General features: G+C 54.6%; 1 protein-coding gene across 1 annotated transcript; it reads right to left on the bottom strand.

The window, feature by feature from the left end:
- Positions 1-13488: 13488 nt before the first annotated feature.
- Positions 13489-17405, bottom strand: VOLCADRAFT_108052 (uncharacterized protein; the record flags this gene model as incomplete). Its single annotated transcript, XM_002958227.1, has 3 exons — positions 13489-14240; positions 16333-16428; positions 17342-17405. 3 exons carry the CDS (start codon positions 17403-17405, stop codon positions 13489-13491), a joined length of 912 nt encoding a protein of 303 aa, XP_002958273.1.
- Positions 17406-18304: the final 899 nt, after the last annotated feature.

Below are 18304 nucleotides of genomic sequence, written 5' to 3'. Positions count from 1 at the left end.
CATCCCAAAAGCTTCACAAAACAAGTCCACAAGATGTAGCAACTCAGACATTCGCTCTACTGACGTCGCTAGCAGACTAACATCGTCTGCATACAACAGTATGGAGACGCGCTTGCTGTCCACAAGGGGTGCGTCACACTTACGTGCACCAGCTTCTACAAGGTCATGAGTATCAATCAGATCGGCTAGTGTCTCGATGAAGAGTCCAAACAACTCCGTAGATAAAGGACACCCTTGCTTCACTCCTTGCTTAGACTCAAACTCTCCCCCCTCTTTCTCATTTACCTTCATCACCATGGACACCTTCTCGTACGCTTTTCTCAGAGCACCTAGCATGGGGCCGCTAATCCCCCTCTCCTGCAACCGAAGCCACATGTGCTCGCGAGGCACCCTATCAAAGGCCTTCTCAAAGTCAATCTGTACTATTATCAACGGCGGTTGTCCTGCGATCCGATGCCGCCTGACCAGGTGTTGCTTGACAAAGAGGTGGTGAGCAGTGCCAAAACCCCGCCTGAAACCCGCTTGGCATGGGTGCCGCAGGTCCAGTATTTCCCCAGCACGTACCAGGCGGTTAAGGATCACTGACGCATAGCATTTCGCAAGTGCTCCTCCAACTGCAATGCCCCGATAATTTCCTGCCACCAACGGGTCACCCTTCTTCAAAATAGGGGATACCACCGTTTTGGTAAACTGCTGTGGAAAATCACCAGTTGCCCTGAATCTACTGAAGTGGGCCCCATTACGGGGACCATGGGTCCATAGCCAGTTTACATGCTGCGTTGCGTTATGAAAACTTATAAGTAAAAGTGGGCCTGAGAAAGTTACCCAGTTACATGGGACGTTACGATGACGTTGTGTTCGTTGTTCGTTGGCACAAGCTTTCCATGGCCAAAACATTCCATAGCTTTCCATTACCAAAACTTCAGCAGATCCCCTACCAAACATAATTATCGGTTTCAAGAACGACAAAGACACGAGTGCTTCATAAGGCTGTCACAACAGGAAATGGCGCACGGGTGCTGTTATTCCAGTGAGTCAGTGGCGATGTGATTTTTTCGTTGGGATCACAAGCTTTGCAAACGCGCACAGCATGTGAAGCAGGCTGCCCATCGCGGGTCTGCTTGGTGACTTTGCGCTGTATCATGTAACGGTTATGTGGGCACTCCTTGACTCCCGGCATGTCATCTATGTGTTGCTCAGTTGGCACTTGTGATTTAACAACCATTTGCTACTGCTCGTTAAGTTGCCCTAGTAAACAGCTGAGCACACAGGGCACATGAGCACGTTGTCTAGGCATTGTTGCATGTGAGTTGCCAACTGATTCTTGAGATTTACATAGATATTAATGTCCTGGTCAGATATGGGGCATTTCCATCCCCACTCACCTTGATCTGTTTGATGTGCGGGTGGCAGCACCGCTGTTGTAGTTGTTGTTGATAGTTTGTGGATGCTGGTTCTGTACTGCTGATAGTGGTGCGGTAGTTGTCGTGAACGGGTGGACCATTTGTTGGAGTGGCTGTGCAATCGTCACGGCTGCAGATATGTGTTGCTGTGTTGATGGAGTGGATATGCCAGCGCTAGCAGTAGTGTCTACAGCATACCAGGATACATTTCGATCGTAAAGTCGTTGACACGCCTGCGTTTCCGCTGCTGGTTCTCATTGGTTGCAGATGTACCTGTTTTGACGATGCCATGCCATCAGTAAGAGGGGTTTATCTCGGGCATTAAAACAGCTGTGATGCACGGACAAGCGACCAATATACCGATCATACAGATTCATATTGCGAAGGGCACGGTATGTAAAAGAACATGTACAATGGTTCTTACTACCAGAGACTGCTCTTTATTAGTTCGCGGTTCACAATCAGTTATTGGAACAATGCGTTTGTACGCTTCAAAAGCGTTGTATGATACAATTCGAACAACGCAGTCATTCCATAACTCACCAGGTATTATCATCAGTAATAGCAGCAACCCAATAACAAGGACAGCAGCGCCCAGCGCTGCAAATGATGTTGGATGTTTTCGCCGTTCTTGGTCGAGCAACCGAGTATGTTGCATCGGCTTATGCCGTTGCGCACTTGCTGACAGAGCTCCTTGAACTGTAGGTCAAAATTTTCATGAGCATTTGATTATATTTCTAGATATAAATTAATCCACATGAATGAATGCCATGGACTGTAGAGGGTTTCGCATGCAGGTAGGCAAGGTGAACGAGGAGCACAGACGTGAACGTAGGCGCAGTAGAAAGCGATCTCACCGGCAGCCAGGTTGATTAGCGTTGCAGCGAAAAGTGCTGCTAAGGAAGTCGTTAAATGTGACAACGTAGATGATGATCGCGCATCACGTTAGCGACGGCCTCGACGTATACTGAATTCCTGATAAAGACTGAGTTCATTAGCAAAGAAGGTAGAAGGCATAGTAATAAGCTCGGTGACTTCGTACGACTAATACCGAAGCGCGCGAAAATGACTAGGGAGAATCTCCGACAAGTGCCTTTTACGACAGAGATTACGGATTTGCAGTTCGAAAATGACTGGCGAGACTCTCCCTAGGGGTGCCTGTACGACACGGATGAAAATGACTAGCGAACGTAATAAAAGGCGGGGGCATGTATGGGCGGGGGCATCGAGGGAGCCTCGTTAGAAATTTTTATGTCTTAAATCTAATAAAATGTTCGTGAAAATCTGAATCTCGTTGCAAACACAAAACGGCATAAGCCGATGCAACGGCAAAAGAAACCAATGTCATTCGCAGCGCTGAGCACGGCTGTCCTCGTTCTTGGGTTGCTACTATTATTGCACCCAAGGCTGGCGGGTGGCGGCACACTCGTGGTCTGGCGCAAAACACACAGCGGGCGTACTGATCCTCGTCTGGCAGGCCCTTGCAGCAGCCCTGGAGCCGCCACCGAACACAACCCGTCAAGCATGCATGTAAGGCCGGTTCACAGAGTGTGTGCTCCGCTGGAAAGGCCACCGCCTGCACATCTGCAATGTCTACCTCCCCACTTGCTCCTCAACAATGGCAGCAGATGCACGACGCCTTTTGTTCAGCAATGTCCTGGCTGCCACTTCAACGAAAGCTGCCACTCCAGACAGCGATACAACTCTCACCTGGTCGGGCGACTTCAACTTTGTAGAGAACCCGGAACTGGATTCCTCAGCGGGCCCAGAGGGCCGACGGGGAGACGGACCGATAGCGACATAAGGAGACAGGCGGGCCCCACCATGGTCGACACCCACCACCACTTCCACCCCACGCGCCGAGACTTCACCCACCTATACCGCGCGCCCACCCCGGGGGGCTCCCGTCTCGACCGCATATACATCAACCAGCCCAAGCTGACCTATGTCTGCCACACGTCCGTCACCTTCCACACACCGTCGGACCATAGGATTGCGACACTGCACCTACTGCCGTGCCGGAGTGAGGAGCGGGGCCCAGGGGTCCGCCGAGTCCGCCTTGCCTTCACGGCACACGAGGACCTTTCGTCCAGCATGGACACGTGGATCCGCAGCCAATGCAAGGAGGCACCATCTGCCGAAGACAACCCAGCTGGCCTGATCGCCTGGTGGCCAGGCTTCAAGCGCCGCCTTGCCACCCTGGCCCATCGACTCAACAAGGCAGCACAACAACGCCGACGACGGCCTGGCACCCGTGCCCGGGAAGCAATTGCTGCAGTCCAGCGGGCTCAGCAAGCAGTCGATGCGGCGCCCACAGCACCCCAGCCACTGCAGCAGCTAGCGGATGCACAAGCAGCACTGGCTAGGGCGCACCAGGAGGATGGCAGCATGGCAGCCAAGGAAGCACGGGCCCACTGGCTCCGGGCAGGTGAATGGACCGGCCCTGCCCTGACAGCCTTCCTTAAAGCCCAGGCGGCCGAACAGCAGCCTGCCCCAGTCGCACTCCAGGCGCACAGCGGCCGCCTAGTGACCAACCCAGCACAACTGCCACAGGTCGTGGCAGACTACTGGGCTGAGATCAGCTGAGCTCCTGACTTCATCAGCCCCAGTGCCCGACAGGAGGTACTTGCCCAGCTGTCTGCGGCCAACACCAGCCTCCCTGCAAATGCAGATGAACAGCTTGGCTCCAAAACCATCACAGCAGCGGAGCTACAGGTAGCACTGGTCAAGAGCCAACCCAGCAAGGCACCAGGATGGGACGGCATCCCAGCCGACTTACACCGCAAATTCTGGTCCGGCATTGGCAACACCATGGCGGGCCTCTTCACCACCATAGGCGCAACGGGCCAGGTGCCGACCGGGTTCCTTGAGGGCATTATCACGGTGCTCTACAAGAAGGGCGACCCCAAGCAACCCGGTAACTACCGCCCTATCACGCCACTATGCGCCGACTACCGCCTGCTCGCCAAGGTACTGGCCAACCGCCTGGGGCCGGCCCTGGGGCGCATCATCACCCCCGAGCAGTCAGCCTTCCTCCCCAAATGGCTCATCGGGGCCAGTGTGATGTTCCTGCACCACCTATCCCACCCCCTCTGCAAGCAGAACTGCCGGGGTCTCCTGGCGTTCCTGGACTTCGTGAAGGCATATGGCACGGTGGACTGAGGCTTCTTGCTAGCTGCAATGGAGGCGATGGGGGCGGGCCCGCAGCTGTGCAGCTGGGTTCGGCTGCTGCTCAGCAGCACGCAGGCACGAGCCATGGTCAATGGCTTCAAATCAAGACTGGTTGGGATGGAGGCAGGCGTGCCTCCTCGCGCCTCTGCTGTACCTCTTCATCGCCCAGGCCCTGCTCTGCTGGCTCCGGAGCCGAGATGTTGTGGTCAAACTACGGCCGAATGACCAGGACCGCGTCACAGCCTGCCAGTTTGCCGACGACACTGAAGTGGCGCTGGAGGGCGAGGAGTCAGTACCGTCGTTCCTGGAAGCCATGGAGACCTTCGCCCGGGCATCAGGCCAGCGCCTCAATGTGGAAAAGGTGGAGCTGTTGAGGGTGGGTGCCGAGAACCAGCAACAACAACAGCAGCCACAACAGCCGCAGCACCAGCCGCAACCGGTGGGTAAGCAGCAGCGGCAGCAGCCACTACATCAATAGCCGCAGCAGGAGACAATTGGTGGACTCATAAGTGGTCACCACCGCCACAGCCCTGAACTTGCCGGTAGACAACCGGCCCACACCCCCACAACCTGAATGGCCCAAGATACTGGCAGGAACCTACAAGTGGATGCAGCAGCTCACCCGCTTCCCACTGTCAGCCTTCAGCAGAGCCACCGCCACGTCCGCCTACGGCCTGCAGACGGTCACCTGGCACATGGAACATGGCGGACCCCCTCGAGCGGCTGACGGCCCGCCTGGTCGACCGACAACAGGGGCCAGAAGACCCAGGCCAGCGCCTCACAGGTGTACCCAGCAGCCTTCTAGTAGGCCATCCGTCAGCCAGGGGTTTTGGCCTGCTGCCGTTCCGACAGCACATCCACACACACCATGCAGTCTGGGCCGTGTGATTCACTGCACAAGCCCTGCCAGCAGCAGGTTGTGAAGGTAGAGTTGCGGGTGGGGAAGTAACTGGGGGAGCAGGCGGGGACGAGGAGGTGGCAGTGGCAAGCAACAGTGAGGCCCGGGCCTACACCCCTGGGTGCGCACGCTGTCCGCCTACCTGGAGCTCACCCACCCTGCACTCCAGCCTTGGGCTCTGACAACCGCCCGGGCCACGGGACCATGGCTCGGCAGCAGCGACCTTCCCGCAGACATCAGCTGTATCGTGGGGGCACTGGGTCACTTGCAGCCTTTGGAGGACATTGGCAGGACCGCACTAGAACCCGGTGATTGGTGCTGGGCGGCGGCGCTATGGGGCAACCCACTGCTGCCCAATTCGACCAATGCTGCAAGCACCGAGGGCCCCAGCCGTCGACCAGGCCTGGAAGCATACTACGCGGCACTGACACCATGCAGGAAACCGTGCACGGTGGGGGACCTGGTACGGGTGTGGGAAGCAGCAAACAATAGCCAAGCCACCACCCTCCAGGGAGCAGCCTGGCATTCGTGGGCCCGTGAGCACCTCGACCCAGCCACAGGCCCCGCCCAGCTGCAGGGCAAGGATGCCGCCCTTGCAGCTCTTGGAGCCCTGCACAGCTACATCAGCCCGGCCTGGCTGGAGGCAGCATATGCGGTGGAGATCAGGCTGCGACAGCAACAACCAGTGGAGGAGGAGGGGCCCCAGCAGCAACCACCAGCACCGGCAACGACATGGCCAGACTGCGCACAAGTGATGACCATGATCATTGGGCGCCTGGGGTGGCGCCTCCCTGGGGTGACGGACGCTGTGCCGCTCTGCCGACTAGCAGTCAGTCAAGCGACACAGCTACAGAACGGGCATGTGGACGACACAGCTACAGAACGGGCATGTGGACGAGTGGCGAATACGCCTGATGACCGACTTCGTGCATGAGGCCCTGAACACGCCCGACACCCAGGCCCAGCCTGACAATTCTCCCAAGCTTAGCCACTTTCAGGCAACTCTGGCACGCTTGTGGCATGGGGTGCGCTGCAGTGTTTTTTTAAGTAATATATTCCTTAAAAGGAATAAACAGGCCATTTTGGCCATTGGAAAAAAGGAATGAATTGAGGCCGATCCGTACATTTTCATTCCTCCAGCCAAAAACGTCCATTGCTGCCAGATTGCTCCGTAGTGTGCAGAACTTAGTATTCCAACCCGAGCGCTCGCAGTGCCAAGCGGGCTCAGACACAGCGAATCCGCAAGGGCCAGAGCGACGGTGTATGGCGGGACAAGCAGAAAGAGAACCCCCACAGATGGCAGATTGCCTGGGAGTTGTAACTTATCGGGGGGAGTCTGGGGGGGCTGTAGGCCCCCCAGCGCCCCACACTTAAGGAATAAATTACGACGACCCTAGCAACTTTGTTACTTAGGTCGGAATAAATTGAGACCCGCCCTAAATGAAAAAAATCACTGGTGCGCTGGGAGAATGAGAACAAGGAGACCATGTGGCGTCTCGCCGTGGATGGCGTGCCCCTACCTGGCAACACGCACCTAGCCCAGGTGCCCACTGAGCCATGTGGGTGTGGGACCTATGGGGGCGCCGCCGGCCGACCCTGCCCACCGCGTCTGCACCATTTCTGGGAATGTCCAGTCGCACGTGCCTTATAGGAGCAGATCGACAGGCACCTGCCACACACTCAGACAACAGTAGGGGCCACCACCACTGGCAGCAGCTCTGGCTTGCCCAAGCGCCACCCAGGTGCGAGCAAGGCCCCTGGGATGTGATCGCCCTAGCAGCGCTATCCGCCATGGAAGTCGGCAGGTGCTGCCTCCGAGCAGCAACCCGGCGACAAGGATGGATGGGGGCGACAGCAGCAGCAGCGACAGCAACAGCGACAGATGATGGGGCAGCCCCAGCAGCAGAGGTCCCGCCAGCGGGCCATCACAGACTTCTTCACCCCAGCTGGAGGTGCAATGCAGCAAGAAGGACCCCCCCTAAACGCCCCAGCGGATGACGGGCCAACGCAGGAAGCAGGGGCGGGAGGGGGCGAGGTGGCGGCAGAAGCAGCAACAGCGGGTGCAGCAGGAGCCTCGCCACTGGCCTGCACACGCGCCCGGGTGGTGGCAGACTTCTGGGCGCGTTCGCGCTCATTCGCGATGCTGGAGACCCCCAGACACGGCTGGGACAGAGTCGGGCCGCAGCACCCCATCCTGGCGGTCGTGGAGGAACGGATGCGGTGTTCAGCATCGGTGGAAATCACGGCCTAAATAGCCGTACTGGAGTGGAGTCACTGACTCTTTTTGGAGGGGAGCAGGGAGAGGGAGGGAGAGGGGGTGAGAGAGCCAGCAGTAGGGATAGGTGGGAAAGGTGAGGAAGCGAGGAGAGCAGGGAGGCCCTGGGCAGTTGGAGGGCTGGGCAAGAGAGCAGTGTCCTGGCCTAGGGTCGTGTGGTCTAGCAGAGGGAGGTGTGGAGGCGGGCTGTGTGTGTTTGTGTGCTCGTGTGTATGCCCGCTGCCCAGGAATTGGGGCCCGTCGAAGAGAGGGGACTGGGTTCTATACTGTCTGGCATCAGAGTAGAGACGGTGTAGGTGGCTTGTGGGAGTGGAGAGGAGGTGGGAAAGCGGTGGAGGAGAGTGGTTTGGAGGTGGAGAACAGGTGTTGCTGGTCCCAGCCGGTCAGGGTCAGGAGGGGAGGGGTCTCGGTGTGGTAAGTGGGAGCAGGCAGCGTCTGTGAGCCGTGCCTTTTTCGGGCTTTGTAGGGGGGCGCCGTGCTGGCTTGTCATCCCCCCCGCAGCAATAGGTGATTTTGCTGTGTCTTGCACTGGGCTGCACCCGGGAGCCTGCAAACCCCAGGAGGAGACTGACGTGCGGACCAGTTTTGCCTCGTTTGTGAGTGGACCGGCGAGGTAGTGGTGGCAGCCCTCGGGAAGTGTTCTTTATTCGGTGCTCGTGGTAGTCGAACGGCTGGCCTTCAAGGACCAGTGTGTGAGTACTCGCTCTGTGTTTGTCCTCTCGGTGCAACCGCGTCTCGGTTTGTGGCTGGCCACGCGAAGTGGCGCCTCTCGTGCGGCTCTCACTTGGTTCGGTTCGCAGTCTTCTGCGCCACTGTGTTGCCTAGTCAGGGGCTGGGAGAGTGTCCCGGTTGGCGTGAGTGAGGGAATGAGGCGCGCGCGAAGGAACAGAGCCGCGCGCCCGTCCCTGCGCTGTGTTTCGTCCCGGTCAGGGCCCCCGGTGCTCGTCCTTTCCCGGGCGAGCCGCCCACAGTGTAACACCCCATCAACCAACAACCTAACTGGCAAACACCAGTTGCGCAGGAACGCTTGCGCAGTAATATACCAAACAATACCATCTCGCCGCGTCAACCAAATGAGTGAACTGCCAAACATGACATCGCTGATACGGACACTTAGTGGCCAGCCGAGAAGTGCGTTGCACTCTTGGCCAACGTATATTGACACGATAGCATTAATAACAGACAACCAAAGCATGTCCAACAGTCGTCGTATGGCAGAAGGCAACAAACCAGTCCGTGCTCGTGGGACGCAAGGCAAACTGATAAAAAAATAATACGGAAGTAGCAGGCGGGGGCCCATAACCATTTACCCAGCCTACATTAGGGACCGAAAATTGCCCGAAGACGGTTGCCGGTTCTTGGGGGCCTTATCTAAAACAGGGCGTCCTTTAGGCGAGGCCATCTAGGCATTGTATATTATTATGCCTTGGCACCTAGTATGATGGCATTCCGCATGCAATTAATTTAACGCCATGTCACGCGAGGGTTAGATTTTCAATGCTCTGAGCTTGGTCGGTAATAGGCAGCACTAAAAATTTTCCCGGCTGTGCTAGATATGTTCCGTCCTGACGTTTGTTTACATGGCGCATAGGAATGTCAGGCATTATTTTAGGAGGGCCAACTGTTTCCAGAGCTCCTCGTGTGCTTGTGGCAGGAGCGCCGCACGTCGGTAAAAGTAAATTATGCCAAGTCTTAACCGGTACAGAAGACTCACCACATGGAAAATGCGTGCCTTGGACGATACAAACGAAGTACTATACTTCCAACGTGGAGGTCTGTGAAGTGGAGGTCTGTGAAGCCCAAATCACTACCCTGCCCGAGGCGCTTTTATTGGTCTTCAACCTGTCGGCACCCAATACATTTGAATCGCTACAATCCTTTGTAAAGAATATTGACCTTAACGTGGTGGAGTTCAAGTTGCTATGTGGAACTTATGCCGATGCATTGATTAAACCGGGCTGTACAGCGGATAGCTTAGACACGGCATTTCAGCCTGACTGGTTCCATATGGCAATGCGTTGGTCTTTTGATAATGGGTTTGAGTTCGTAATTTGTTGCCCCTCTATGCCCGAGCTAGATGCAACGCTAATCCTCGACGGAGACAGACATGGTGTCCTCCGCGTAATGGAAGCTTTGCGCACGCATCCATGGTCTTTTAATGGTCCGGTACCTAAGGGTCTGTTTGAGCCGATTCAGGAAGAGGCGCCGAAACGGCAGGATTTGCGACGAGGAGGAGTGTTTGCAGACATGGGATATAAGGAAGCGGTCAAACCAATTGAAGACAATGCTGGTCATGTGGAGCCGGTGTATGATGAACGCATAATGGATGGGTTTGAGCTTCTTATGGCGGATATAGTAGGTAAGGCTTCTGTGAACGTGCGCGAACTTGGTGCTTTTCAGGAATCCTTAGCCCGCTGTACGTGTGGCAAATGCAAGCCTCTGCGTCCAAGTAGAATGGTTTACTTAGGGTCCCTATACACAGGTAATACATCGCCCCCAACGCGGCTGCGCCTGTGGCCTCCTTTCCTGATAGGTTTCTAATGTAGCTGCGGCGCGTCTGCTGCCTGTGCTACTACTTTTTGCCTATCGAGCCAATGATGCATGGACAGGTCGGCTTGCGGGCGGGGTCAGGGGCGTAAGCTAGTACAGACCCTTTAATAAGTATGGCTGTAAGCACCTAAGCACCCGCGCTACCTTGCAGACCCATTTATTCATCCCTCTTCTTGTTTCCTCTTACTGCATGCTTTGTATTTGTGGGCGGCCAGGACACAAAGCGAATTTGGCAAGCTTGCCCAACGAGGAACGGCGTGAGCAGGCATCATTGCTTGCCTTGCGAATGCTCGAGGTGCTGGGCTTCGATGACGAGCAGAATGAAGGCGATGATGCTTAGTGCGGCGTTCAGCCCCGGTGTGTGTGGGTTAACGTAGCGCCTGCGGTTGCTGTTTTCACGAAGGTGCCCACAAGTACACTTCGTGTGATGGTTGAGAATGATTTGTTAGTGAGGGAAAAAGACATGTTTCTGAGACCTGGTGCTGCTCCGTATGATTGATAGCATGGGAATGCTCTGGTGACTGGGAACGGAAGGCTAGAATTTGCACTGGCAAAGGAGTAAAAAACTTCATGTTCTCTTTTGTTTTTCGTTTAGTCGACCAGTAGTCATCTGTTGTGCCATTTTTCGGCTTTCAGCCACCTCGACTTGGGAATATATACAGTATTTATAAAAGCTTTTTTTGCGGAATAATTGCGAATTCGGATTAAATAAATAAAAAATGTTCGCGGTCCTGAATATTAATGTTCCGACCGTACAAGTTCATTCCTCCAGCTAAAAATGGACTGTCCATGCCAAAGCCGCTAGAATCTTACAGGAGGCATACATGTTAACCATATCATAGTACTTTAATGCCATGGCTACTGTTAGGAAGGTCACGCCCGAAAGTCAACGAGGAATCAGACTGTTTCTGACCGGACCAAACGCTGCAAAATATTCGGACCCAAAGCTCCCTAAACGTGGAAGGCCATTAAAGAAGATATTAAACTTCACTGAAGCCATTAGCGAAGTTAATAAGACGGCGTAGAGGTCGTAGGCAATGTGGACGCAATGCTGCAGCCAGCCGACGACAATTACGCCACTCCGGATGTCAACCGTGAGCGGGCCAAACGTCAACGTTCTTCATATGGAGGCAATGGCGATGGGACAGGATACATTTTTGCCGGTTAATATTCCAGTCCGAACGGAGGAATAGGTTTTTGGTCGCGGGAATAAAAGTATTCCGAATCTGTAAGGCGCTGGGGAGGGCCGGAGCCCCCCCCCGACCCCCCCTCGATGAGTTACAGTTTAGTTCGTGCAAACGCAGGGTTTGGGGTATATCGCAACACGCGCACACCACAATCTCTCAAGCACTGATCGAATAGAGCTTGTTCACCATCGTTCGTCTTGCATCATGTTGAAAGATAACACTACACGACTTTTCGGGTAGCAAAAGTAATGATGCATAGCAGCATCGAACCGGAACCACCAAACGCAACCTGTTTCCTGGGCCATCGCGATTGTCTCCATGTGACAACGTTGATGTTTGGCCCGCTTCCTGTTGACAACCGGAGTGGCGTCATTGTCGTCGGCTGGCTGCAGCATTTCGTCCACATTGCCTACGACCTCTACACCGTCTTCATTAACGTCGCTAATGGCTTCAGTAAAGTTTCATATCTGCTTAATGTTTAATGTCCCTCCACGCTTTGGAGCTTAGGGTCCGAATGCTTTGCAGCGTTTGGTCCGATTCCTCGTTGACTTTCGGGCGTGACCTTCCTAACAGTATCCATGGCATTAAAGTACTATGAAATGGTTAACATGTACGTCTCCTGTAAGATTCTAGCGGCTTTGGCATGGACAGTCCATTTTTGGCTGGAGGAATGAGCTTGTACGGTCGGAACATTAATTATTCTTAACTTTCAGAACCACGAACAATTTTTCATTATGAGTTCGGAATTATTCCGCAAAAAAATAACGCTGCTCGCGAGCCTGGCTCGCGGAAGGGTGCCGGTGAATTACTAATCACGCCGTTTTATTCCAGAATGGGCATTGCGGTCTGAGTGGGTTTTTATAGAAGAGGAAAACGCAGCACACAAAAAGGGAAAAACCAACACGCTCTCAGTTTGACTCCAGAGTGCTGTCATTGACAGTTTACATGCTTCACGTCCTAAGGCTGGGCACAGGAAGGTAGTAATACTGGATTCACATGCTACGTTGAGTTGCGAAAACTTTTTGGGAAAAGTGGGCCTGAAAAAGTCACCCAGTTCACATGGGACATTACGACGACGTTGTGTTCGTTGGCGCGAGCTGTGTAAACCATCTCCATTTTATGTCTTTCAATGGCCAAAACTTCAGCACATCCCCTTAGAATCGCAATATATAATTGAAGGGTTATTGGCAGCCCTGCCTTGTGCAATGGCACTGCATCCGGCGCGAGCCGCGATGGCGTTTGCCCTAGCGGTCGCGATGGATGAAATTTTTGATAACCTTGAAGATATGTTCGATGCTCAGTGGCAGAGTTTGAGCATGTGGGCCGACGCGGCGCGGCCCATGCCTGTTACAGGGTGTTTCCACTTGGCCGTACACTACCTTTTTAACATTATCTTTAATGTGGACTTAGTGTGTGGCTAGTGGACAGGTGTTTCCACTAAGCGCCCCGGAACCATACGCCAGGTTGCTATTAAGGCACCAAACCATTGTTATAGTAAGATTGGTGTAATTAATGCGCAAATCATTACAGCTTGGTCGGCTAATTGCTGGAATGTGGGCAATTCGACCGGTTCTGCTGTGAGTTCCACTGGCCAGCGGGCTATTTGCGGCTGTGGATATAGGAAAATAGAAAAGTCAACGAAGGACCTTGAGAAAGGAAAATGGCTGACTATGAATTTTCCCGCTCGGAAGTTAATGTCCACTTTTATCAGTTCGCATAATAAGCTCCAATAGTGTAGGCAGAATGCCGGAACTATGGAGCTGTCAGCTGAAATAGTAAATTCGAAATCTCAGCAAGCCGTACGGCTGCCGTACATAACTTAGCTTAGAGGCTGTACTCGCTTTGCTCCTGCCGCATCTAAGCTACAATTATGTCCTATAACCTTCATGGCTTGCTGTACGGTTGCGTTCGAGGTGCCGGATAGGACAGGGCGAGGCGGAACCGGGGCTGCCAAGGGCCTTACACTACTGCAGACAGAAAAGATAGCAGGAGGGGCCCCCTGGCTCAGGCGAGGCCCAGGTTGCGCGTGGTTTCTAGTGCGGCATCGCCCTCCCGCCGGGTATATAGCTGCACCATTGCGTCCGTCTTCCAGCGACCGTGCGCCTTGCGGGCCTCTTCAGATACCCCTCTGGCTGCTGCCGCGCTGTTTCCCCCGATGCGCATGGAGTGTGGAATGATTCCGCGCTTGATGCCCACGGCGCTGCACATGGCAGCAAGCTTCTCCCGGAAAGAGGTATCGCTGAGGCTGCGGATAGGTGACTGAACAGAGCCGGTCCTCTGCTGCAGCTGGTGGCCTTGCTGTGTCGCCTTAACCCTGCGCAGCAGCGGACCCACATCCTCCACGGGGGAACTGGGGACACGGACATAGTTACCAAGCACCAGCAGCCTCTCTGTCAATCCCACTGGCCAAGCCACGCCCACGCGCGCGATCCGGATGGTCTGCTCTTTGCCCTCCTGGTCCGTTTTGGACCTCGGCAGTGTGATGGCCATGTGAGTGTCGTGCAGGGTGAGCAGGTCAGACTTGACGGAGATGTGGGCTAGGTCGTTGAACCTCAGGAAACCCGCGAACATAACCGATATGGCCGCTACCATCATCAGGTCTGGCAGTGAGGCGTCCGGCCCAGCGAAGTGAGCGGCCAACATGCGGACATGCTCTGGTTGCATGCTTTCCCTGTGCAGCTTCTTCCCTTGCAGTGTGCGCCTGCCCAGGTCCCGAACGAGGTTGCATGCTGGGTGCTCCGTTGGTGAGGGGCGGCCTGCGAGAAAGAAATGGCAGGCAATAGCAGCGCTCGCTCCCGCGACGCGACCCGGACCTACTTCATCCGCTTGCACGGTTTGGTAGACGTGCATCAGGTTCATGGCCACTATCTCTGGCCTGATGTCGTAAATGTCGCTCGCCCGAATGTGTAGTAGCTCTGCCCAATCTAGGAAATCCTGCCATGGCTCCTTGTACTGGGCGACTGTGCTGCTAGCTCGCGCCTTGTGTGCCGCGTGCCCTTATTCCTGTGAAAACCGGGGGGCATAACGGTCGGGTGGTACAGCGATCTGGCACGGGGAAGGTGTTTGGAAATCGATGAGAAGTGCGTGCGATAGCCAGTTCGCGGACCCTTTTGGGACCTCGTTTCCCGAAGACCCTGGCAGGAAGAGATCATACGCCTTGCCCAGCTCTCTTAGGCCGTGGACGCAAGGCGCAAACCACTTCCCGTCTTGAGTCAGATAGGACCACCAGTCGCGCGTCGGCCAGAGGGGAACGATCAGACAGATGCGTGCTTTGCACAGCTCTGCGTGCCGCAGGACTTTAAGTAGCAGACAGAAAGGCGGGTTCGCCCAGCAATTCCGCCCCCAGTGAAACCGAAAGGCATCTACACCCACGGTATCTGGCGTGAAGAAGCGGGAATAGTATTGTGGCAGCTGGTGATTGGTGTGTGACGCGAAAAGATCAATGTCAAAGGAACCCCAGGCGGTGTTGAGCCTCTGAAATTCCTTACGGTTCACCATCCAGTCGTCCCGGTCCTGCAGCTTTGAGAGGTAGTCCGCCAGAGTGTTTTCTTCTCGCGGCCGCCACTCCGCCTGCAGTGTGATACCCTCGGCAATACAGTACCAAAAGATTTCGCAGGCAATCCGGTACGAGTCCTCGGCTTTTGCGGACCCTTTGTTGAGGACGTTGGCGCAATTGAGATTGTCAGTAATCACCCGGACGACTTGATGTCGTAGGCCTGCAGGACCGTTGAAGGATTGAAGTGCGTGTAGGACTGCCTGGAGCTCCTGGGGCGTTGACCCCATCGAACTGACCCTTTCTCCACAATTACCGCGGGCTTGGGCCAACTTCCCGTCATTCAGCGTCCAGGCACCCCAACCCCCGAGGTGCTTGGGGGATTTCCCGGCTGCATCGCAGAAAACCACCGAGTGCACCTGTGTGGGCTCCCAGAGGGCACGGGTTCCGTTAAACCGGTCGAAACAGCGCAGCCAGAACTCGAGCTCTGCAGTTGCGTCGTTAGATAAGCGGATGTGGGTATCCCAGGTGTGGCGCGACTCAATATCCTGCCCCAGAGCCCGGGTGTAAAGGCGGGCTACTTGCCCGAACGCCCAGGACATGGACAGAAGCTGCTTTTTTATGGAGGCCAATTTTCTCGCCTTGATGCGCCGTTTTTCCAGAGCCGAGCGGATGCAGTCGAGCAGGAAAGTGCGCTTATCGTCAGGCACAATGTACACGCCCTTAGCTGTATCTAACAGCATACCCAGATACCTCACTTGCTGCTGGGGTTCGCCCATCATTGACTTGTCACGGTTCACACAGAACCCCAGGCGCTCGAGGAGGTCGAGGATTATGGTGCGGCGGGCGACTTCAGGATCGTGAATTTTCACGAGGTCTCGATACCAAATGTAGCAGCTGACCGCTGAAAAGGTCTCTCGTGTTGCTGGTGGTCGCGCTCTGCGCGTATTTATAGCACCGTACTGTGTACCGGCTGCTACAATGCCCAACAGGCGGAGGCAAGGCCAAAAGGGAGTTGTGTAAAGACGTAGAACTGGCCTTGCCATTCAACGTCTGGCAAGGTTTGATGGTCTCTGACTCCAGCAAACCCTCGTTGGTAGAAGACACAAAATCCCCGTGGTCCTGTGCAGATTGGTGATTCTTGCCCCAGTACGGCCGGGGGGTTGGTCCTGAGTGCCACATCAGAGGAAACCCTTGCAGGACCCAGCTCAGCACGAGCTGGTTCACAACTATCGCCTTCCAGACCGCGGCACAGGCTCTCAAGCACCCCCGCATCTTAGGCCTATCCTTGCTACCCGTGCTAGGAGGTGTGGCTTCACAAGGCGGATCAACAGGCAAAGGTGCTGGGTTCTCACCTTCTGGGACCGCTTGTTCACTCCTCATTGGGGCTCCTGGGCCTGGATGTGGTTCCTGGGCTTGGCGGGCGACCTTGGTCCGGGGCCGAGTGGGCTCTGCGGGGCCGGGTGCAGGACGCTTGGCAGTGTTCTTGGTCTCCACTTGTGTGTTGTCGCGTTGGGCAGGTGGGGGCTGGGTTTCGCGCTGGAGCCCCGCCCAAAAATGCATGGACAACTCCGATGATGGACTTCCCAGCTACATTTGGTGCTGCCTGTTTGGTTTGCTGTGGGACGCGATGACTAAGCAATGGCCAGGCTTATGATGGTGCAGCCTGCAGGGACCGCTTTTGGTGATATGTGCTCGCTTGTGTGTCAAGCGGGAAATGTGCTGTTGTGGTGCTGGTGAAGATGAGCATGGGCTATATTTGGACAGCTGATTATGGAGCTGTTCGTTATGGCTGGTTCCACATGGGCAGGGGCACCTTGCTTTGTGAAGACATCCTTCGGTGTTCAGTTTACCGTATTGCTGACCCATGAGTTGAAGTGTCCACGAAATTGACCTGGACGTTTGGTACTGGCATCGGTGACCATGTAAACGCTTTCACCGACTCTGTGAAATTGGCCATAAGTAACAGCACATCATGTAAGTGACTATGGACAACGACACCATCCGTCCTCCGTCTGTTGCAGGCCCGTCCCTATTCGCCATTCTGCAGCTGCAGCCTGCCCTCATCTTACCTTGGAACCCCCATCCTAATCCTCCATGTGTGTCCCAATCCTCATCCTGCGGCGGCGAGCCCATCCTAAACCTGCGACAGCCTGCAATCCCCATCCTGCCAGCCAGGGTCCCATCCCCATCCTTGGCCAGGGTACCCAATCCCATCCTTGGTCAAGGTTTCAATCCCCATCCCTCCGACAGGGGATTCCCATCCCCATCCTCGCCCCGACAACAATCCCCAACCTGAAAGTGTAGCAATCCTAATCATTGCCTTGGCCCCTACATCCAATCCCCATCCCGCCTGACCAGTACCTGCCCCCAAAATCCCCAACTTTGCAACCCGATGCAAGGGCCTAAGGACTATATCAGTCTTCATCTTTAAAGGAATAAAGCTGCTCGCTTAGCTTTGTACAATCTTTGCAACCCTCCGGTTTCATACGCCTGGATTTAGGAACGGAATGACGTACAACATTTGCCATTCCGTGCATAAAATGCAAAAACTAGTATTGCCGGACATTGAAACGGCTATCGGGTATCAATATGATGGCCTTGCAGCACGTTTGAACGACACCCACGGTGTGGTGTATAAGTTAAATTTTAATGAGGAGCAGGAAGCGCAAAGCTTCCACAAAACTAGGAACACCTGCAGCCTTTATAAAGGATAACCTTCCAACCTATCAATCAGGTTTTTAATGAGGCGTTGTAAGGCGTGTTAATCCGAGATTGTCAATTTGATACTTGGTGGCCACCAGATAGCAAATCTTCCCACCAAGGTTGAGCCTTTAGTATAGGAAGAATGCTCGCATTTCATAGCATATTAATCTATATACTTAATCCGCGAGGAGCGCGAATACGGGCGTAAATTTCTATCTAATCCACCCAACCTTAATCCGCCTAATCCGTCCTAATCCGCGTGGTGTTTACATATGCGACGGATTAAGCCTTAATCCGCGACTTTTAATCCAAGTGGAAACACTCCCCTAGTGGTAGGACCGTTTCCAATAAGGCCCGACAATCTTCTCCTCCCACGTGCAATCGCATGCCTAAATTGTAAAATATCCATTACCATGATAGTGTAGCACTATGCAATTTTGTTCCCTGCGAAAGTTGCTACCAGCCGCGTGTAATTTAAAGCCTGGACTTAGAGGAAAGATCCTGTTACAGCGACCTCTAACTTTCAAAAGCTATTCAAAAGTAGGTGGGGGGCCATAGCCTTTTAGCTTGCCTCAATGTCTCTACCTGTTCATGTATCTATCTGTATCTGACTTTTGGCGG

This window comes from Volvox carteri (assembly GCF_000143455.1).
Source record: "Volvox carteri f. nagariensis unplaced genomic scaffold VOLCAscaffold_89, whole genome shotgun sequence".
Classification (NCBI taxonomy): Eukaryota; Viridiplantae; Chlorophyta; class Chlorophyceae; order Chlamydomonadales; family Volvocaceae; genus Volvox; species Volvox carteri.
This window is presented reverse-complemented; position numbering and strand designations above follow the sequence as displayed.